The sequence below is a fragment of the Rhinoderma darwinii genome, chromosome 4 (genome assembly GCF_050947455.1).
Source record: "Rhinoderma darwinii isolate aRhiDar2 chromosome 4, aRhiDar2.hap1, whole genome shotgun sequence".
Classification (NCBI taxonomy): Eukaryota; Metazoa; Chordata; class Amphibia; order Anura; family Rhinodermatidae; genus Rhinoderma; species Rhinoderma darwinii.
Window position 1 is genome coordinate 11751950 of NC_134690.1, and position 20672 is coordinate 11772621.

General features: G+C 41.2%; 2 protein-coding genes across 2 annotated transcripts in view; both read right to left on the bottom strand.

Moving 5' to 3' along the window:
- SCARA5 (scavenger receptor class A member 5) overlaps nt 1–671 on the bottom strand; it is a 386619-nt gene extending 385948 nt beyond the window's left edge. The window contains exon 1 of the mRNA XM_075860822.1: nt 538–671. The gene's annotated coding sequence lies outside the window, so the exon portion shown is untranslated. The remainder of the gene's footprint in view (nt 1–537) is intronic.
- A 6932-nt stretch (nt 672–7603) lies between these two features.
- LOC142759700 (L-gulonolactone oxidase-like) overlaps nt 7604–20672 on the bottom strand; it is a 167850-nt gene continuing 154781 nt past the window's right edge. The window contains exons 9-12 of the mRNA XM_075862169.1: nt 12253–12402; nt 10421–10585; nt 9138–9228; nt 7604–8079 (exon numbers count right to left, since the gene is read on the bottom strand). Of these exons, the coding sequence (XP_075718284.1) occupies nt 7951–8079; nt 9138–9228; nt 10421–10585; nt 12253–12402 (535 nt within the window). The 3' untranslated portion in view covers nt 7604–7950. The remainder of the gene's footprint in view (nt 8080–9137; nt 9229–10420; nt 10586–12252; nt 12403–20672) is intronic.

A 20672-nucleotide genomic window follows, 5' to 3' on the forward strand; every position in this document is an offset into this window, starting at 1 on the left:
TTTTCTCCGAACTGACACACTGTAGCAAACTATCAGGACAAGAAAAAATATTTGTGCCACTGATGTAACACAAAAGGATTATCTATCGCGGGGCAACCAACCCTCAGATGTGAGAAGTTTTAGCTCAGGACTAGTTTTCAACCTCTTTATGTAAATAAGAATGTTTCAATCCACTGACGGCAAGCAGAGATCTTAAAAATGGTGAAGATTTGAAACACAAAGTCTATTAGAAAGTTGTAGTTCTTTTTATTATGAAAGGATTAAGATTTATTTACCGTTTACTGGACGACTCCTTTACATTTCTTAGTCAAGCCGCGGCTCGGATCTACAGCAAGCACCTGTTGTACATGATGACAGGTCCTATTACAGCACTGGCTCCAGCAGGTCGCTGTGTTCAGCCTGTACAGCTGGATAATCTCTGCATTACAGGTCATTATACCGTATATATCTCATAGCAATACAAATGTAGATCCCTTATAGATCCAGAGCCCCTCATGCAGAAGCTGATGAAGCAGGAACATCACATGCAATGCTCACCTGTGGTCTATCCAGTCCTATGAGGGGTCCAAGGCTGCAGTCCAGGGGCCAGCGTGACTCTGGTGATATCTTTAGGGGTCACTGTAATCTGCTCTGCGCTTCTTTCTGACTGCTGGAATTTGTAAGAAGTTGAGTTTTGCAGTCACCTTGTTTTGCAAAAAAAAAAAAAAAAAAAAAGGGGGTTTTATTTTGTATTTGACAAATCGCACAATGCAACCTCCCCCTTTCTAAAAAAAAAAAAAAAAAATAAGTTGTATTGATGAGACCTAAAAATGTGCAGATCCAAATTTCATATGTTCAACTTTATAGCAGATTTTATGTGGGACAGTCAAATGTGACTGGGAAGACACTGCCCTCTAGTGGAGAGTTTAGGTAACAGCAGGTCTAAGTTAAAGGAGTTTTCCCAGAAATAATATAAACAAAGTAATCGGTTTCTATAGGTCACAAAGAAGCTTCACTTATAGATGTAGCAGAGCTGATTTTGACATTGCCACAAATATTTGTATGTGCCAGCAGCTTTCCAGGTAAACCGCCTACAAGGCACATGCCCAGTATATCACCACCTCTAGGTAATACCCGCTATTTATGCTCTATATTAGGTAAGATCAGTGACTCCAGTTCAGCTGCATTGTCTATTGGATTCTGAGGATGAAGGACCTCCTCCATGCTTTACACTGCAGCTCTTCTTGCTCAGATTGGCTGCTGTATATAAGCACAAGCTCATCAGGACGTCAGTGCATGGAGAGTTGATTCCCATTAGGGGGGATTCACACGAGCGTGTATTCGGTCCGTGCGGGCCGCGTGGTTTTCACGCGGCACGCATGGACCAATACAAGTCTATGGGGCAGTACAGACTGTCCGTGCTTTTTGCGCAGCGTTTGTCTGCTGCGCAAAAAGCGCGACAGGTTCAATAACTTCAGTAATTCGCGCATCACGCACCCATTGAAGTCAATGGGTGCGTGAAAATCACGCGCACCACACGGAAGCACTTCCGTGGGACGAGCGTGATTCGCGCAACAGCAGTGAAAAGGATGAATGAAAACAGAAAAGCACCACGTGCTTTTCTGTTTCCGAACATCCAAACGGAGTGTCTTTGCGATGAGCGAAGCCGGACAAGCGAACCGAACTTCACCGGGTTCACCATGAACCTGTAGAAAAAAACGAAGTTCTGACTTACCGATAACTCCCGGCTTCTTCCTCCAGTCTGACCTCCCGGGATGACAATTCAGTCCAAGTGACAGCTCCAGCCAATCACAGGCCAAGCACAGGCTGCAGCGGTCACATGGACTGGCGCGTCATCCAGGGAGGTGGGGCCCGATGTCAAGAGAGGCGCGTCACCAAGGACGCGTCACCAAGGCAACGGCCGGGAAGTTCTCGGTAAGTACGAACTTTTTCTTTTTTTTCTACAGGTTTTGCGATATTGTGTTCGGCATTCACTGTCGAGGGTGCTGAAAGAGTTACTGCCGATCAGTTAGCTCTTTCAGCACCTTGGACAGTGACTGACATCGACTAGCCTCATCTCTATGATGGCGGCTGCGCGAAAATCACGCAGCCGCGCATCATACACGGATGACACACGCAGCTGTCAAATTGTTTTTGCGCGCGCAAAACGCTGCGTTGTTTGTGCGCGCAAAAACGCAACGTTCGTGTGAATCTGCCCTTACAGTAAGGACAGAATGATTATAAACTACAAGGAACTAAACCATCAATGAGACAAAGATTATGCGAGAGGAAACATTGAAGGGAGGAGCCACAATAATGGGGGATGGGTGGTGGTGGAGGATTGGGGGCAGGGGCGTAACTAGGAAAGATTGGGCCCCATAGCAAACTTTTTACTGAGGGCCCCCCTCCCCTGGGTGTCACACAACCCCCCCTTGTAGATAGTGCCTTTTTTACAGCCCCCCCTGTAGATAACGCCATACAGCCCCCCTGTAGATAACGCCATACAGCGGGCCCCGTAGCAGCCACTATGGCTGTTACGGCGGTAGTTACGCCACTGATTGGGGGACAGCGGAGGGTCTAGAGATCCACTCACCTCTAAGTTCTGCTCTGCTACATGAGTGGGTAATTTTTTTTGCAGGTTTTGCCAAAACTTTGAAGCTGGTTGACCAAACCACAACTATTGCCACGTGAAGCCCTGACGGCAGGAACCGGCAGCTCAGGATCTGCGGGGACAATCTACCGGTCCGGCAGGTGACCTTGCCCATGACCTTCACGGCGCATTGTCAGTGGGCTCTGGTAAAAAGTGTCTCCTTTGATTGGCTGCAGCGGTCACATGGCATGAAATGTCATCCCAGGAGGCCGCGCTGGAGGGAGGAACACAGACTTCTGGGTAAGTATAAGATTTTTTTATTTTCTGAGTTGCTTTTTTTGCAGCGGAAAATCAATGGGGAACTCCCGCAACAATTATGCAGCGTTTACGAAAATACAATTGACATCAGGCGGAATAAAATTCTGCACTGCAGGCCAATTTCTGAGCGTTTTTTTCCGCTCCGTGTGGAGGAGATTTGTTTTATCTCATCCCCTTTGCTGCTACTGTATTCGGTGCGGATTTTCAGCAAAAAATTCCGTTCCGGAAAATCCGCAGTATTTACGCAACGTGTGAACTGACCCTAATAGTTCTGGTGGTTAAGAATGGAGAAGAGGTTAATGGTTTGATCTGCGGGGGTCTAATGCCATAAAGGGCAAAAGTTATTCTTAGGGCTCGTCCACACGTAGCGGAACTGCTGCATATTTTCCGTCCGGAATTGCGGAGGAATAATAACAGCAGAATACAGTAGCAGCGTGTGGAGGAGATTGAACAAATCCGATCCTGTATGGCCATGAAAATGATGAGGAATTAAAACCCAAAGTATAGAGGAAAATGACATAAATTTCCATCATTTGGGGGATCAACCCGTCCATGAATTACACATACAGCCTATGGATTTCAAGTGTGTAATTCCTAATTTCTCCTGCGGTGGCGCTGCAGTGAAATCAAACACTTGCTGCTGGGTTCCTGCACGGATTACATCTGATCGCTGGGGTTCTCCTCCCTCTTCAAGTTCCTTCCAATCGCTTCCATTTCTCCTGGCAGATGACTGAGGGGTGTGGCTTAGCAATGGGGTGTGGCTTGATGAAGCGGTGGGGCTTAGTAAAGGGGTGGAGCTTAACATTTCTGGTTTATTATGGCAGGCAGGCAGGGTTGGGTCCTTCTATATCCAGTGTCCGTATACAGTATACAGCCTGACACAGGATTGTGAGAAGGAGGAGGGGAAAATAACAGATCTAGGACCCGAACAGGAGAATTTCTCTGTCTTTATTTTTGATGTATTTTCTACCTTGTTCCTTCTTTCTGTCTGTGTATATTATCCAGTGCATCATGGGTACAGCCATATTGTATAATCAGAGGTAAAATCCCCATAATAACCCCCCATAATATATAATAATACATGACGGCCGGATAATGCGGAGAATGAGGAGCAGACAAAGCTCTTTATTACATACAATAAATTAATTCCTCCTCTAAGCTGCTGATCCAGAAGAAGCAAAAACCCCGAACACTTTGTGGCCAATTTGTGCACCAGGGAAAAAATTCCTTGTTGACCCCAAGAAAAGGCGATCAGTCCGAGGACCCAGGATCAGAGCTGTACGTGCAACTAACTAAATACTCATCATTGATCGCTATGACCTCGTCCGATCCCTGATGTTCTCCACGATGTCCCGGTATCGGGCGGCCGCTCCTCCACTGATCTGACTCTGGAGATCACAGCAGATTCTTCTCCAGTTTTCTTTTTGGCTCCACAACCTGAAAGTAAATGACGGAACCTCCTATCACCGCGTGTACGCGCCACAGCCCCCGCTGCCCCTTCTTTACTTGTCCCTGCCACGCGTCTGGTCCATGAAGTTCTCTGTTTCCAGTGTCCTGGATTCCGTCTGGTGACATCACAAACACCGGATCTTCCACCGTTCTCTATAAGGTCCTCATGGTGAAGTCTCCGGTATCGGTGTCGCCTCATCTTCACCTCCTGAACGGAGCAGTCGCCCCCTGAACCCCAGTTATTATTATAGAGTCACAGTCATAGTGACATCATGCAGTCAGGTGACACTGGCCTCCTGTACATTATCTGATGATGTCACACATGAGGTCACTCTGCACATTGGTCAGTATTGCTGCCTGGTAGTGCAGCGTCCTTAACCCCTTAATGACCAGGCATTCTCTTTAAAAAAAACGTTATCGTCACATTCCAAGAGTCATAACTTTTTTATTTTTCCTTTGACCCCGCCATATGGGGGCTTATTTTTTGCAGGACAAGGTGTAGTTTTCATTGGCAGTATTTTCAGGTACGTGGGACTTATTAATTAACTCTTATTTTATTTTTTATAGTGGGAATGGGAGAATAAAAGGAATTTTTGCCATTGTTTTTTGCGTCTGTTTTAGACGCCGTTCACTCGGCGGTTTAATTAATGTGTTAACTTTATTGTTTAAGTCGTTATGATCGCGGCGATACCATATATGTGTATGTGTTCTTATTTTTTTTTTACACTTTTACTAAATAAAACCACTTTTTATTGAACTTTGTGTAACTTTATTTAGTCCCACAAGGGGAGGTCACAATGAGATTTTCTGATCACTGATATAAAACTTTGGTAAACTTTTTATTTCATTCTTTTTAGCGCTATGCTGACCAAAAGACAACGATTCTGGGGTTTTAAATGTAATTTTTTTTACGCCGTTCACTGTGTGAGTCAAATAATGCTATACTGTAATAGTTTCGGGCTTTTACGGACGCAGCGATACCAATTTTTTATTCTTTTTTTTATTTTTACATTGTGCTTGGGGAGAAATGGGAAAAGTTTTTGTTTTTTTTTACTTTTAAAAAGATTTTACACTCCTGAAAATGTATGTAACTTTTGTTTTTTTACACATTTTATTAGTTCGTTCACCTAGGGGACTTGAACCAGCAATCAATAGATCATTAGATCGCTGGTACAATACACGGATGAGTTACAGAAACAGCGTAACTAGCTGAGCTGCGCTGTTTCCGTAACTTGACCATGTAAGCAGGAAGAGGCTGGAAGACAGCAGAGTCGGGTAAGATATAACGGGGTTTAGGGGGCCCCGTTCTAGAGATAGGTACGGGTCCCAGAGGTGGGACCCGCATCTATCTGACATTTATGACATATCCCGTGGATATGTCATAAATGTCCTTCATGGGAAAACCACTATAAATGGCGATGGACGATATTGGCCATCGCTGTTCCTGCCCGTTAGAGCAGCGTGTCAGAAGCGGACATCTGCAGTGCATGGAGCGGGCTCAGCGCGTGAGCCCGCTCCATATATCATCCCCTCGCCGCTTCATGATGTCCCGGCACATCACGGGTCAGGAAGGGGTTAAGTAAGGAGCGGTCAGGGGTCCCAGCGCTGCCGAGTCTCTTGACTGTGGGGACTTTTTAGCAAGATTTATTTTTGCTAAAAACTGCGTCTTATAGTCCGAAAAATACGGTAGATACAGTCATGGCAACTCATCAAAGGCCGGCGATCGCTTTCTTAGGCCGCTGATGTGTGACAGATATGTGTGTGTATAAATATATAGGTCTGTGTTTGTGGGTATTTACGGATGTACAGCACGCAAGAAAATGGGGACAGCACACTGGGAACACCAATGTCACCTATACCGCTAAATATAAATAAATATGCATCTCTGCTAAATCTACTTACAATAGGGAGGTTCTTAGCGCACATTTTGATCAAATTGTGTGAGCCCACCTGCCACAACAAGGCGTCCTCCATAGGTAGGGACCTACTCTGCACATACACCCAGAACTGGGACTAAGCCTACATATTTTTGGGGATGGTAGGAACCAGCATTAAACAAATTAAAATCACCCAGGGCAGAATGGGAGGAGAGCAAGATCAAAAATGGAGGCAGTCACTGACCCCACATATATGAATCAAATAGAGGTCGCCTTGCCGTGGCAGGTGGGCTCACACAATTTGATCAAAATGTGCGCTAAGAACCTCCCTATTGTAAGTAGATTTATCAGTAATGCATATTTATTTATATTTACTGGCTTAGGTGGCATTAGTGTTCGCAGTGTGCTGTCGCCATTTTCTTGTGTGCTGTATATATTTGCAGTCCCAGGCGTTCTTGCACCTGTATATACGGTACGTGTTTTTTGTGCATGTATACAATTATTATGCAATTATGGCCATAAAAAACCCCCCCGCTTTTTAAAATTCTGAATACACCCCTAAAACAAGCATTTTTTTGGGGGTACAATAACCTGATGTAGCAGGATCTGTGGATGTTTACTTACTCCCTGGCGGGTCCATATTTATAATAAGTTTCAGTTCAGAGTTCTACTTTAACTATAGAAGTGGCGATTACAATTATAAAGACATGACATAGAGCGAATGCGGAGGCCAAGATAGCAAAGAGTTAATAAGGGGAAGGCAGAAGTCAGAGGATAAATGAGCCGAGGAGTCCACATGGACTACAACAGCCGGGTATCAGGTGTAGTCAGGAAGTGCAGATCAGTGACATCATCGGTAACTGTATGTGGTGGGTTTCCAGGGACCGTTGCTCTTCCTTGCCTTTGGTGCGTCTTCCAGTCTCAATCTGGGGTTCCATGGGTCCACTAGGTTCAGAGGGCCACCATTCATCTCTACAGAACATGTGTAGGTCCGGTTTGAATTGCGCCGTACACTTGGTTATCATTGTACACACAGGACAAACATGAATGAGGTCTAATTGGAAATCATCCTGTAAAAAAAGTCATCTCAAAATGGGGTTGTCTTCTGCTGGACCTTTGGCCACCTTATTATGTCAGAGCCTGGACCCATTAGAGGATCCTTTGATATTCTGGAGGGCCACCGGCAGATTCGTTCTCCCACCGCTGAAGGTTTTTGACATTCAGTCGCTTGATGGCCCAGGAGATCTGTCACTCGGCCCCTGCCCCTCAGCCTGCTGTATTTTGGTCACTTTATGTTCCATATCTTATCCCCACGTAACCGTGACAATAAAAAAAAATTCACAGAAAAATCGACTATTTTTGTAAATTGTTTTTATTCACGTTTATTTGCATAATTCTGTAATATAAGGATTAAGGACCCGTAGATATTTATTTCCAGTAAAGACAAGTCTGGCTGGTACCTGTGGGCTTCCCCCAGGAGAGTACAAGGTGAATATCATGGGTGGTGCATGATCAGGTGATCCCAGGTGGTACTGGGATGGACCTCTTTGGGCACAGCCGGGAAAAACTATCCATAGCTGCGAAACTTTTCACCAAAGTCCAAATATTTTTGAGAATAATGGGATGGTGAACTTGGGAATGCTGTTACCTGTAAGACACACATAGAAAATGCTATAGGAGGAGGCACTGAACTATAGGAAGTCACATGAAGATATGTTATAGACCACTGTGGCCTCCTCAGTAGAAGACTTTCTCAAGATAAGCGTTGAGGAACATTCCTGTTGGGTCAAGCTTCTCTCTGATGTTTTTGAATTTGGCAAATGCTGGATACATCTTCTCAAAGTCCTTACGAGTACAAGTATGGGCCTAAAAAACAAGGAAAGGGTGAGGGTCACACTCTGTACACTGGTGGCCTACAACGGCGGCAGAATTTGATCATGGAAACCCCCAAAAAATGGTAAAAATTAGAATTGAAAAAAGCATCAAATCCAGGGGCGTAGCTAAAGGATCATGGGCCCCAGTGCAAATGTTAATCATGGGCCCCCCCAACTCTTATTCATGGCCGAAGAGACGGCATATTTATAGCACTACGACATCTACAGCTATGAATAGGATTAAATAAAGCGGCTTTGAAGACTGTATCACACATGATAGGATTAGATACACAGCTCAGCAGACTGTATCACACATGCTAGGCTTAGATACAGGGCCCAGCAGACAGTATCACACATAGGCCCTGTATCTAAGCCTATCATGTGCTAGGCTTAGATACAGGGCCCAGCAGACAGTATCACACATAGGCCCTGTATCTAAGCCTATCATGTGTTAAGCTTAGATACAGGGCCCAAGTGATAGTATAAACACATAGGCCTTGTATCTAAGTCTACCACATAGTAGGCTTAGATACGGGGCTCTCATGACTCTCAGAAAGTAAAGGAGAGGGCGGAGTCAGTGACTAGGGCGGAGTCCACGACGGGGCGGAGTCAGTGACAGGGCAGAGTCAGTGACGGGGCGGAGTCAGTGATGGGGCGGAGTCAGTGATGGGGCGGAGTCAGTGACGTTCGTCTGGCCCTAACCTGGGCGAGCGTCACGGACTTCGTTCTGCCGCCTCCCATCGGCACATCTGGGAGACAAGAGAGCCTGCCGACGATCAGCCCTGCAATCCTCCGCTGTTGGACCCCTCGAAGGACGCCACGTTGGCGGGTCTACACAGTGGACAGTTTGTTAAGTGGGGCCTATGTGCCCCCTGGCTTAGGGGCCAGGTCGCGGCTGCGACCCCTATAACTACGCCACTGATCAAATCCCTTTGGCCATTTCGTGGGTGGCGTGTGGATGGCCGGGAGGGATTGTCTAATTTGCTACAATTTTTTTTAGTATTTTTGAATGCTGGTAAACATGCAAGATGTCATATGTATGGGCCTTACCTTAGCCCAGTGGGGTCGTCCTCCAACTTGCTTCATGATCTTCTCATACTCTGACCAGTAATCCTGATGCGGAACATCTTTCCCGTATGGCCTAAGGGGAAGAGGATTTTAAAGAATTAATATAATGTACAGAAACTTCAATCGGACTACAAATTAAATTTATTAGACTTAAACCACTGACAAATGTTTGACCGCTTGCACGCTCTCATCCGAGAAAGTATAAAGAAAATATTCCTGGAATCTGTAGCTCCTTTATATCTACAAGTCTGCGCCTGGAATGTGGAGAACTACAATAACCAGAATACCACACGCTACTGTTTTTAGTTTCTTAAAGGAAATCTCCAGTCAAAACCTCACCTCTCACCATGTGTTGGTGTCCATTACCCTCATAGATGAAGGCTCTGTACTCCCGGTAGTCACTGTTACAGTATGGTTTCTACATAGTATCAAGATGTGTGGACATGGCAACTTTTTCTCATTTTTCTTTGTAAGGCCCGGACTACACAGAACAGAAAACCTGCGGGACTGTCGCCAACGCAATGGTTTCCTACGGTAAAAAAAATTGCATGCAACCCTGCGACGGGTGCAAAAAATCCATCATGGCTGAATTTTTTCGACCCTGAAAAGGTTGTGTGCTATTTCTTTGCCATAGGAGCCCCGGCGGTGTAGTCCGGGCTTTATACTGTTGGGTCAGGTTACATCATTACTGTGAATGAACAGCTAGAACATCCAGCCATAAACTGTCTCTTGGATTGAGGTCTGGACTCAGGACATTAATGGCGCCTCCGGCCACCCGGCCGTGCAGGTAGCTAGAGCCGGTCCCATCACTTGAATGGCTCCAGCTGAATTTCCCTGCACAGCGGGTATCCAGTGCGTCGATGTGCATAACAAAAACAGTGGAGGGTACCATATCTATTATAGCATTGAGATCCTTAAATTTTAAGGATCAGTGGGGGGTTCATAGGTCAGACCCCCATCAATCATTAAAGTGATATCTACTTAATAAGATGGGAATATTCCTTTAAGTTAGGGGTCTTATATTAATATAGGAGGTCTGACCATATTAAGGGGGTCAGGTCTGGTCTTTGATTATTACAGGGTCTAATCTAGGATCTGATTTTAATATAGGGGGTCTGAATATATGTAGCCACGCCCTTTTATATAAGCCACACCCCTCAAGAAAGATACTCCTATTTTTGCAGCTACCCGCTGTTCGAGTATCACTCTGCGGAGGGCTCTCCCACGTGACATCTCTATAAGGTTAGCACTCGGGGATGTCTCACCTGTACATAATGATGTTCATGTAGCAGCTGTCTCGGTGGTAGCACGGACTCAGTAGAATGTCATCTCCTTTGGCAAATCGAATTTCAACTGGGAAATGCGCCACCACCCGTGGATTCCTCTCCAGCCAGGATTTCAGCTGCATTAAAGCCTCTTTGGTTTTCTCTCTAGAACAGAGGCAAAAAAAAAAATTCCCGTTACCGAAGTAGCACGAAACATGAGCGGAGGAGGGGATGCGACAACCGACCTGAACACATTACTGGTTGTCATTGAGCTGTGCTCCCACATCTTTACGACTCATGCACGTTTTGACGGCATCCGAGTGGCACCCGATAGTCTTCACGGACCCATTCACTTTAGCGGGTGAATCAGGTCTGTGAAAAATGATCCGAGTTTCCGATCCGAGGAAAGATAGGACATGTTCTATCTTTCCTTGGATCGCTGACGGGACTCGGCCGGCGCACTCGATCATGTGCATGAGGCGTAAGGATCTGCTATTGATGGCTCATCCTAAGAATCGGATATTAAAGGCTCATCCTAAGGATCTGCTATTGATGGCTCATCCTAAGGATCGGATATTAATGGCTCATCCTAAGGATCCGATATGAATGGCCTATCCTAAGGATCCGATATTGATAGCCTATCCTAAGGATCGAACATTGATAGCCTATCCTAAGGATCCGATATTGATGGCCTATCCTAAGGATCGAACATTGATAGCCTATCCTAAGGATCGAACATTGATGGCCTATACTAAGGATCCGATATTAATGGCCTATCCTAAGGATCGGATATTGATAGCCTATCCTAAGGATCGAACATTGATGGCCTATCCTAAGGATCCGATATTGATGGCCTATCCTAAGGATCCGATATTGATGGCCTATCCTAAGGATCCGATATTGATGGCCTATCCTAAGGATCCGATATTGATGGCCTATCCTAAGGATCCGATATTGATGGCTCATCCTAAGGATTGCATAATGATGGCTCATCCTAAGGATCCGATATTGATGGCCTATCCTAAGGATCCGATATTGATGGACTATCCTAAGGATCCGATATTGATGGACTATCATAAGGATCCGATATTGATGGACTATCCTAAGGATCCGATATTAATGGACTATCCTAAGGATCCGATATTGATGGCCTATCCTAAGGATAGACCATCAATATTATAGTCCTATAAAACCCCTTTAATACTTAGTATCTGGAGATCTAGGGTGGGTTAGAGGTTAATATTATCTTTGGCGATCTAGGGCAGTTAAGGAGTAAAAGCAAACGGCATTTTATTATTTAAAGGAAGTTTGTCACTGGACCAGATCCATGATAAATGCTCGTTCTTAAAGGGGACTGTCTTGTAACAGATTTACGAGACCGTGACTAATTCACTTAAGCAGCGCCATTTCAGCACCTGCGTGGCCCCATAGGCTCTGGGCCATGTAGCAGCTGATAAGGCTGTAGTTGTGCCCATGTTGGTGGGGTTACGGCACTTAGGTACCCCACAAATCTGGGAAACATGTGGGTACAACACGTGCTTAGTGCATTAATAGGGCCACATACATTAGGCCGAACACAAAATTCGGAACTCGGGTGGTTTCCTATTCCCAGAGAGCAGTGCATTGTGGGAGCTCAGGTGACGGTTACATAGTAAGTACTAGGTCACATGTCTGACAAGGGTTGGAGATAAACTGCTGTCTGTTTCCCAGGGCGACCAGCAGAATTTTGAAGGCAGCTCTGGATATGAATGGAGAAAGTAAAATATTGACAAAGTTACTCAGCGTTTTACGTCATATTGTTAGAAGAAAAAACTTCTGTCACTTCTACTCACATGGGAATGGCCCAGTCCTGCACGTGCTGCTTAAACAAACAGTCAAAGTTAAAAACTTTGTAGCTAATATCCACACGATCGTTTCTGCCCGAAAACAGCAACCAGAAGAAGAAACGATTTATCCCGGGAACCAGTCGCGGTATAAAAGTGCTGACAACAGAGAACAAAGTATCAGAAAGAACATTATCAGCAATGCAACAAATGAAAATAATCAGCAACAATGTATAAAAGCATGAGAATTGTCAAAGTTACAGCCGTTCTAGACCCTAATCCCCGACCCTCCTACCTGCAGCACCTAAGATCTGTGAAAGAGCAAGAAAACTCAGAGTCTTCTTTTTTTCCCCATAGGGGGCAGTATTATAGTAGTTATATTCTTGTATATAGGAGGCAGTATTATAATAGTTATATTCTTGTATATAGGGGCAGTATTATAGTAGTTATATTCTTGTATATAGGGGGCAGTATTATAGTAGTTATGTTCTTGTATATAGGGTCAGTATTATAGTAGTTATATTCTTGTATATAGGGGCAGTATTATAGTAGTTATATTCTTGTATATAGGAGCGGTATTATAGTAGATATATTCTTGTATATAGGAGGCAGTATTATAATAGTTATATTCTTGTATATAGGGGCAGTATTATAGTAGTTATATTCTTGTATATAGGGGGCAGTATTATAGTGATTATATTCTTGTATATAGGGGGCAGTATTATAGTAGTTATATTCTTGTATATGGGGGCAGTATTATAGTAGTTATATTCTTGTATATAGGAGCAGTATTATAGTAGTTATATTCTTGTATATAGGAGCAGTATTATAGTAGTTATATTCTTGTATATAGGGAGCAGTATTATAGTAGTTATATTCTTGTATATAGGGGTCAGTATTATAGTAGTTATAGTCTTGTATATAGGGGCAGTTTTATAGTAGTTATATTCTTGTATATAGGGGGGCAGTATTATAGTAGTTATATTCTTGTATATAGGGGCAGTATTATAGTAGTTATATTCTTGTATATAGGGGGCAGTATTATAGTAGTTATATTCTTGTATATAAGAGGCAGTATTATAGTAGTTATATTCTTGTATATAGGAGCAGTATTATAGTAGTTATATTCTTATATGTAGGGAGCAGTGTTATAGTAGTTATATTCTTGTATATAGGAGCAGTATTATAGTAGTTATATTCTTATATATAGGAGCAGTATTATAGTAGTTATATTCTTGTATATAGGAGCAGTATTATAGTAGTTATATTCTTGTATATAGGGAGCAGTATTATAGTAGTTATATTCTTGTATATAGGGGGCAGTATTATAGTAGTTATAGTCTTGTATATAGGGGCAGTTTTATAGTAATTATATTCTTGTATATAGGGGGGCAGTATTATAGTAGTTATATTCTTGTATATAGGAGCAGTATTACAGTAGTTATATTCATGTATATAGGGGGCAGTATTATAGTAGTTATATTCTTGTATATAGGAGCAGTATTACAGTAGTTATATTCTTGTATATAGGAGGCAGTATTATAGTAGTTATATTCTTGTATATAGGGGGGCAGTATTATAGTAGTTATAGTCTTGTATATAGGGGCAGTTTTATAGTAGTTATATTCTTGTATATAGGGGGGCAGTATTATAGTAGTTATATTCTTGTATATAGGGGCAGTATTATAGTAGTTATATTCTTGTATATAGGGGGCAGTATTATAGTAGTTATATTCTTGTATATAAGAGGCAGTATTATAGTAGTTATATTCTTGTATATAGGAGCAGTATTATAGTAGTTATATTCTTATATGTAGGGAGCAGTGTTATAGTAGTTATATTCTTGTATATAGGAGCAGTATTATAGTAGTTATATTCTTATATATAGGAGCAGTATTATAGTAGTTATATTCTTGTATATAGGAGCAGTATTATAGTAGTTATATTCTTGTATATAGGGAGCAGTATTATAGTAGTTATATTCTTGTATATAGGGGGCAGTATTATAGTAGTTATAGTCTTGTATATAGGGGCAGTTTTATAGTAATTATATTCTTGTATATAGGGGGGCAGTATTATAGTAGTTATATTCTTGTATATAGGAGCAGTATTACAGTAGTTATATTCATGTATATAGGGGGCAGTATTATAGTAGTTATATTCTTGTATATAGGAGCAGTATTACAGTAGTTATATTCTTGTATATAGGAGGCAGTATTATAGTAGTTATATTCTTGTATATAGGGGGGCAGTATTATAGTAGTTATATTCTTGTATATAGGAGCAGTATTATAGTAGTTATATTCTTGTATATAGGGGGCAGTATTATAGTAGTTATATTCTTGTATATAGGAGGCAGTATTATAGCAGTTATATTCTTGTATATAGGGGCAGTATTATAGTAGTTATATTCTTGTATATAGGGGGCAGTATTATAATAGTTATATTCTTGTATATAGGAGCAGTATTATAGTAGTTATATTCTTGTATATAGGGAGCAGTATTATAGTAGTTATATTCTTGTATCTAGGTGGCAGTATTATAGTAGTTATATTCTTGTATATAGGAGCAGTATTATAGTAATTATATTCTTGTATATAAGGAGCAGTATTATAGTAGTTATATTCTTGTATATAGGGGCAGTATTATAGTAGTTATATTCTTGTATATAGGGGGCAGTATTATAGTAGTTATATTCTTGTATATAGGAGCAGTATTATAGTAGTTATATTCTTGTATATAGGAGCAGTATTATAGTAGTTATATTCTTGTATATAGGGAGCAGTATTATAGTAGTTATATTCTTGTATCTAGGTGGCAGTATTATAGTAATTATATTCTTGTATATAGGAGCAGTATTATAGTAGTTATATTCTTGTATATAAGGAGCAGTATTATAGTAGTTATATTCTTGTATATAGGGGCAGTATTATAGTAGTTATATTCTTGTATATAGGGGGCAGTATTATAGTAGTTATATTCTTGTATATAGGAGGCAGTATTATAGTAGCTATATTCTTGTATATAGGAGCGGTATTATAGTAGTTATATTCTTGTATATAGGGGGCAGTATTATAGTAGCTATATTCTTGTATATAGAGGGCGGTATTATAGTAGTTATATTCTTGTATATAAGGGGCAGTATTATAGTAGTTATATTCTTGTATATAGGAGGCAGTATTATAGTAGTTATATTCTTGTATATAGGGGCAGTATTATAGTAGTTATTTTCTTGTATATAGGAGCAGTATTATAGTAGTTATATTCTTGTATATAGGGGCAGTATTATAGTAGTTATATTCTTGTATATAGGGGCAGTATTATAGTAGTCATATTCTTGTATATAGGGAGTAGTATTATAGTAGTTATATTCTTGTATATAGGGGCAGTATTAAAATAGTTATAATCTTGTATACAGGAGAAAGTATTATAGTAGATATATTCTTGTATATAGGAGCAATATTATAGTAGTTATATTCTTGTATATAGGGGCAGTATTAAAGTAGTTATATTCTTGCATATAGGGGGCATTATTATAGCAGTTATATTCTTGTATATAGGGGCAGTATTATAGTAGTTATATTCTTGTATATAGGAGCAGTATTATAGTAGTTATATTCTTGTATATAGGGGCAGTATTATAGTAGTTATATTCTTGTATATAGGGGGCATTATTATAGTAGTTATATTCTTGTATATAGGAGCAGTATTATAGTAGTTATATTCTTGTATATAGTGGCAGTACTATAGTAGTTATATTCTTGTATATAGGGAGCAGTATTATAGTAGTTATATTCTTGTATATAGGGGCAGTATTATAGTAGTTATATTCTCGAATATAGGAGCAGTATTATAGCAGTTATATTCTCGTATATAGGAACAGTATTATAGTAGTTATATTCTTGTATATAGGGGGCAGTATTATAGTAGTTATATTCTTGTATATAGGGGACATTATTATAGTAGTTATATTCTTGTATATAGGAGCAGTATTATAGTAGTTATATTCTTGTATATAGTGGCAGTACTATAGTAGTTATATTCTTGTATATAGGAGCAGTATTAGTAGTTATATTCTTGTGTATAGGGGGCAGTATTATAGTAGTTATATTCTTGTATATAGGGGGCAGTATTATAGTAGTTATATTCTTGTATATAGGGAGCAGTATTATAGTAGTTATATTCTTGTATATAGGAGTAGTATTATAGTAGTTATATTCTTGTATATAGGGGCAGTATTATAATAGTTATATACTTGTATATAGGGGCAGTATTATAGTAGTTATATTCTTGTATATAGGAGCAGTATTATAGTAGTTATATTCTTGTATATAGGGGCAGTATTAAAGTAGTTATATTCTTGTATATAGGGAGCAGTATTATAGTAGTTATATTCTTGTATATAGGAGCAGTATTATAGTAGTTATATTCTTGTATATAGGGGGCAGTATTATAGTAGTTATATTCTTGTATATAGGGGCAGTATTAAAATAGTTATATTCTTGTATACAGGAGAAAGTATTATAGTAGATATATTCTTGTATATAGGGGCAGTATTATAGTAGTTATATTCTTGCATATAGGGGGCATTATTATAGCAGTTATATTCTTGTATATAGGAGCAGTATTATAGTAGTTATATTCTTGTATATTGGAGCAGTATTATAGTAGTTATATTCTTGTATATAGGGGGCAGTATTATAGTAGTTATATTCTTGTATATAGGGGGCATTATTATAGTAGTTATATTCTTGTATATAGGAGCAGTATTATAGTAGTTATATTCTTGTATATAGTGGCAGTATTATAGTAGTTATATTCTTGTATATAGGGGCAGTATTATAGTAGTTATATTCTCGAATATAGGAGCAGTATTATAGCAGTTATATTCTCGTATATAGGAACAGTATTATAGTAGTTATATTCTTGTATATAGGGGGCAGTATTATAGTAGTTATATTCTTGTCCATAGGAGAGGATAGACGTGTGCTTGTGAGCTCCCTGTTAGGACTATGCATGGCTTCTGACCCAGGTGGAGGGGAGGGGCCCTGGGCTGATGATCCTGGGAAAGCCCAGAGTCTGGAGTTTGACCTGCAGCATGGAGATGGTGGAGGTGAAGATCTGGAAATGGTGGCTGGTGAGTCAACTGAATCTCATGATGTTGGTGAATTGTGCACAAAAATGACAAAGAAAAATATCTTTAAAATGGAAATGCAAGTTCGCAAATTGAGAACTGAAATTAACCAAGAGACTGATCCAAAGGCAAAGCTGATGAAATGTGAGTGTCTTGATGTTTGTACACGTGAGCTGGTGATATTGAAGGAGAGATTGCAGAAAGACTCATGCACAGTGCCCAAAATAAAGAACCGGGCAATGGAGAATAAAAGGGAGACTAGAGCCCAAACTGTGAAGAGAAAAAATATCATTGCAAAAAAAGACACTGACTATAAGACTGTGTATAATATTGTGGAGCAGGGAAACCCTGGAAGATATGAGTGTGCAGTGGCTGGAGGATCACATCTCTCATCATGTGTGGGGTCTGTGCAATCAGTGAACAAAAATGCTGCTAAAGCTGCAGAGAAATGTGTGCCAGCTGACGAGGGGTTAACTGCAGTAGACTCTATGTGCAGTACTGATGAAGTAAATGCGAGTGGCACTCCTGGGAGTGAGCAAGAAAGTGCCTCATGTCCTGACATTATAAGTGAGACCTCGCTCACCGCGGTGATTGACAGTCTGATATCTGATGAACCAGCGGCTCAGGCTGAGGCGGACATTGCAGACCCTGTGCTGGAGGTTCAGCCGTCCGCAGTGTCAGTGAATGGAGTGCAGGTTACACAGCGATCAGGAGCAGACACAGGAGGATCTGCAGTACAATCAGCTGAGGAGAGGTCCAGTCCTGACCCACCTGCTGACAGACCTCAGTACAGGAGACTGTTCTCCAGCGTCACAAGACCGACTAACCCCCCACCTCAGAGGAGGAACGCGGTCAGAATCAGGTACTCAGGACCAGAGGAAAACCTCCCCTCCAGACTCTACATTGGGAAAGTTTTGTTGAAGGAGTTTATGAAGTTTAAAGCTTCTGAGGTGTTCGCTCTGATCCACGTTCCCTCCAGCAGGAATTATGACATCAGTTTCAAGCTGCAATATAGTCTAGATTTATTCTGGAGTATTTATAATGATACAAAGGAGCACGCGATGTGGGAGCATCTACATGTCATCCAGCTGACTAAACCCCAGGTAGTCACTGCCACCGTCCTGTTCCAGTCTGAGGTGGTGGCTCTGGCAGATTTGCAGCACTGGTTGAGCAGATATTGTGAGGTGAAGAGGCTGCCAACAAAGATCTATGATGAGGAGGAGATCTGGAATGGAGGATATTCTGTCAAGATCCAGCTGGTTCAGGAGAATGGAGTGACCAGACATCTGCCGCACTCCTTCTACCTGGGCTCGGAGAGAGGCATATGTTACTACCCTGGTCAACCGCGACTGTGCCATAGATGTGGGGGCAGACACCTGGCATTCAACTGTTCCCGTATTAAGTGCTCACTATGTGGTCAGTTTGGGCATGTGAAGGATGATTGTACAGGACCTGTCATCTGTAACCTGTGCTTAGGACCTGGACATACATTCCGGGAGTGTCCGCATGCAGAGCATAATAAGGAGGAGACCTTTAAAGGAGCCATGGAGGAAGACCAGGAGGATGTCTCCATATGTGTAGATACAACCCCAGAACCTGGAAGTCCCAGCGAGGATGTGAGCCAAAGTACCAGAGACCCTGCTCCAGAGACGAATGTCCCATCTATGGATGCTGCACAAGTGTCACCAGCCACTGAAAATAGAGGTCATGCTAAAAGCAAAATATCCAGTCACTCTGTCACCAAACATCTGCCCGACACCAGTAAGGAACCAGCTGATCCAGCCGCAGCGACCAGTAAAAAACCAGCTGGGCCAGCCGAAGCGACCAGTAAAAAACCAGCTGATCCAGCCACAGCGACCAGTATCGATGAGGAGGGATTTCAGACGGTTAAAAGAAGTAAAACAGATGATTCTTCTAGGAAAAAAATCACTGCTGCAAAGAAATCACCGGAGTCTCCAGTGCTGGCGATAACTGGGGGACGTTACTGTGCGCTGGGGGAAGATGACCAGGAAGAAGAAGCAGAGATGGAGCAAGTCTCCTCACACAACCCAGATGACGAACCTCAGGATGAAGACGCTGACCCCCCAATGTCCACCAAAAGATGGGGTGTTACAGGACATAGCAGTGGAAGAAGGAAAAAAAGTAGGAAAGACATGTAACCAAGATGAGGCTGAAAATCACCTCCATCAATGTGAACAGTCCGAAGAATAGGAGCAGGCGGCAGGCGATATTCCAGCGTCTGTCTGACGACAAAACCAATGACATCTTTATACAAGAGACTTATGTACAGAGTAATGTCCCTGCTGTGTCCCTGCAGTCACCACATCTAGTGGGACAGTGAAGCTCTTTGCTGCTGTATGGAGACTTCTAGCCCGAACTCAGTTTATATCATAGAGGTTCACTATACGTCATAAATGTGGTGACCGTGTACCCTCTGTGGTGTGCGCGATGCAGCCCGGTCATCAATAAAGAAGAACTCTCCTGTAATACTGTCTAGAATAATATCATGAAAAATAGTTGAAACAATCTATACTGGAGCAATATTCATATATTATGGTTTGTTTAATTATTGTGATGTTATTAAGAGACAAATGTTTATTTTCTTTATCTGTTATGAGTGTATTGCAAAGGTATTGTAATAATTTGTTGCAAGTTTTCAAATAAAAAAGATAATTATAGTAGTTATATTCTTGTATATAGGGGACATTATTATAGTAGTTATATTCTTGTATATAGGAGCAGTATTATAGTAGTTATATTCTTGTATATAGTGGCAGTACTATAGTAGTTATATTCTTGTATATAGGAGCAGTATTAGTAGTTATATTCTTGTATATAGGGCAGTATTATAGTAGTTATATTCTTGTATATAGGAGCGGTATTATAGTAGTTATATTCTTGTATATAGGGGGCAGTATTATAGTAGCTATATTCTTGTACATAGAGGGCGGTATTATAGTAGTTATATTCTTGTGTATAGGGGGCAGTATTATAGTAGTTATATTCTTGTATATAGGGGGCAGTATTATAGTAGTTATATTCTTGTATATAGGGAGCAGTATTATAGTAGTTATATTCTTGTATATAGGAGTAGTATTATAGTAGTTATATTCTTGTATATAGGGGCAGTATTATAATAGTTATATACTTGTATATAGGGGCAGTATTATAGTAGTTATATTCTTGTATATAGGAGCAGTATTATAGTAGTTATATTCTTGTATATAGGGGCAGTATTATAGTAGTTATATTCTTGTATATAGGGGCAGTATTATAGTAGTTATATTCTTGTATA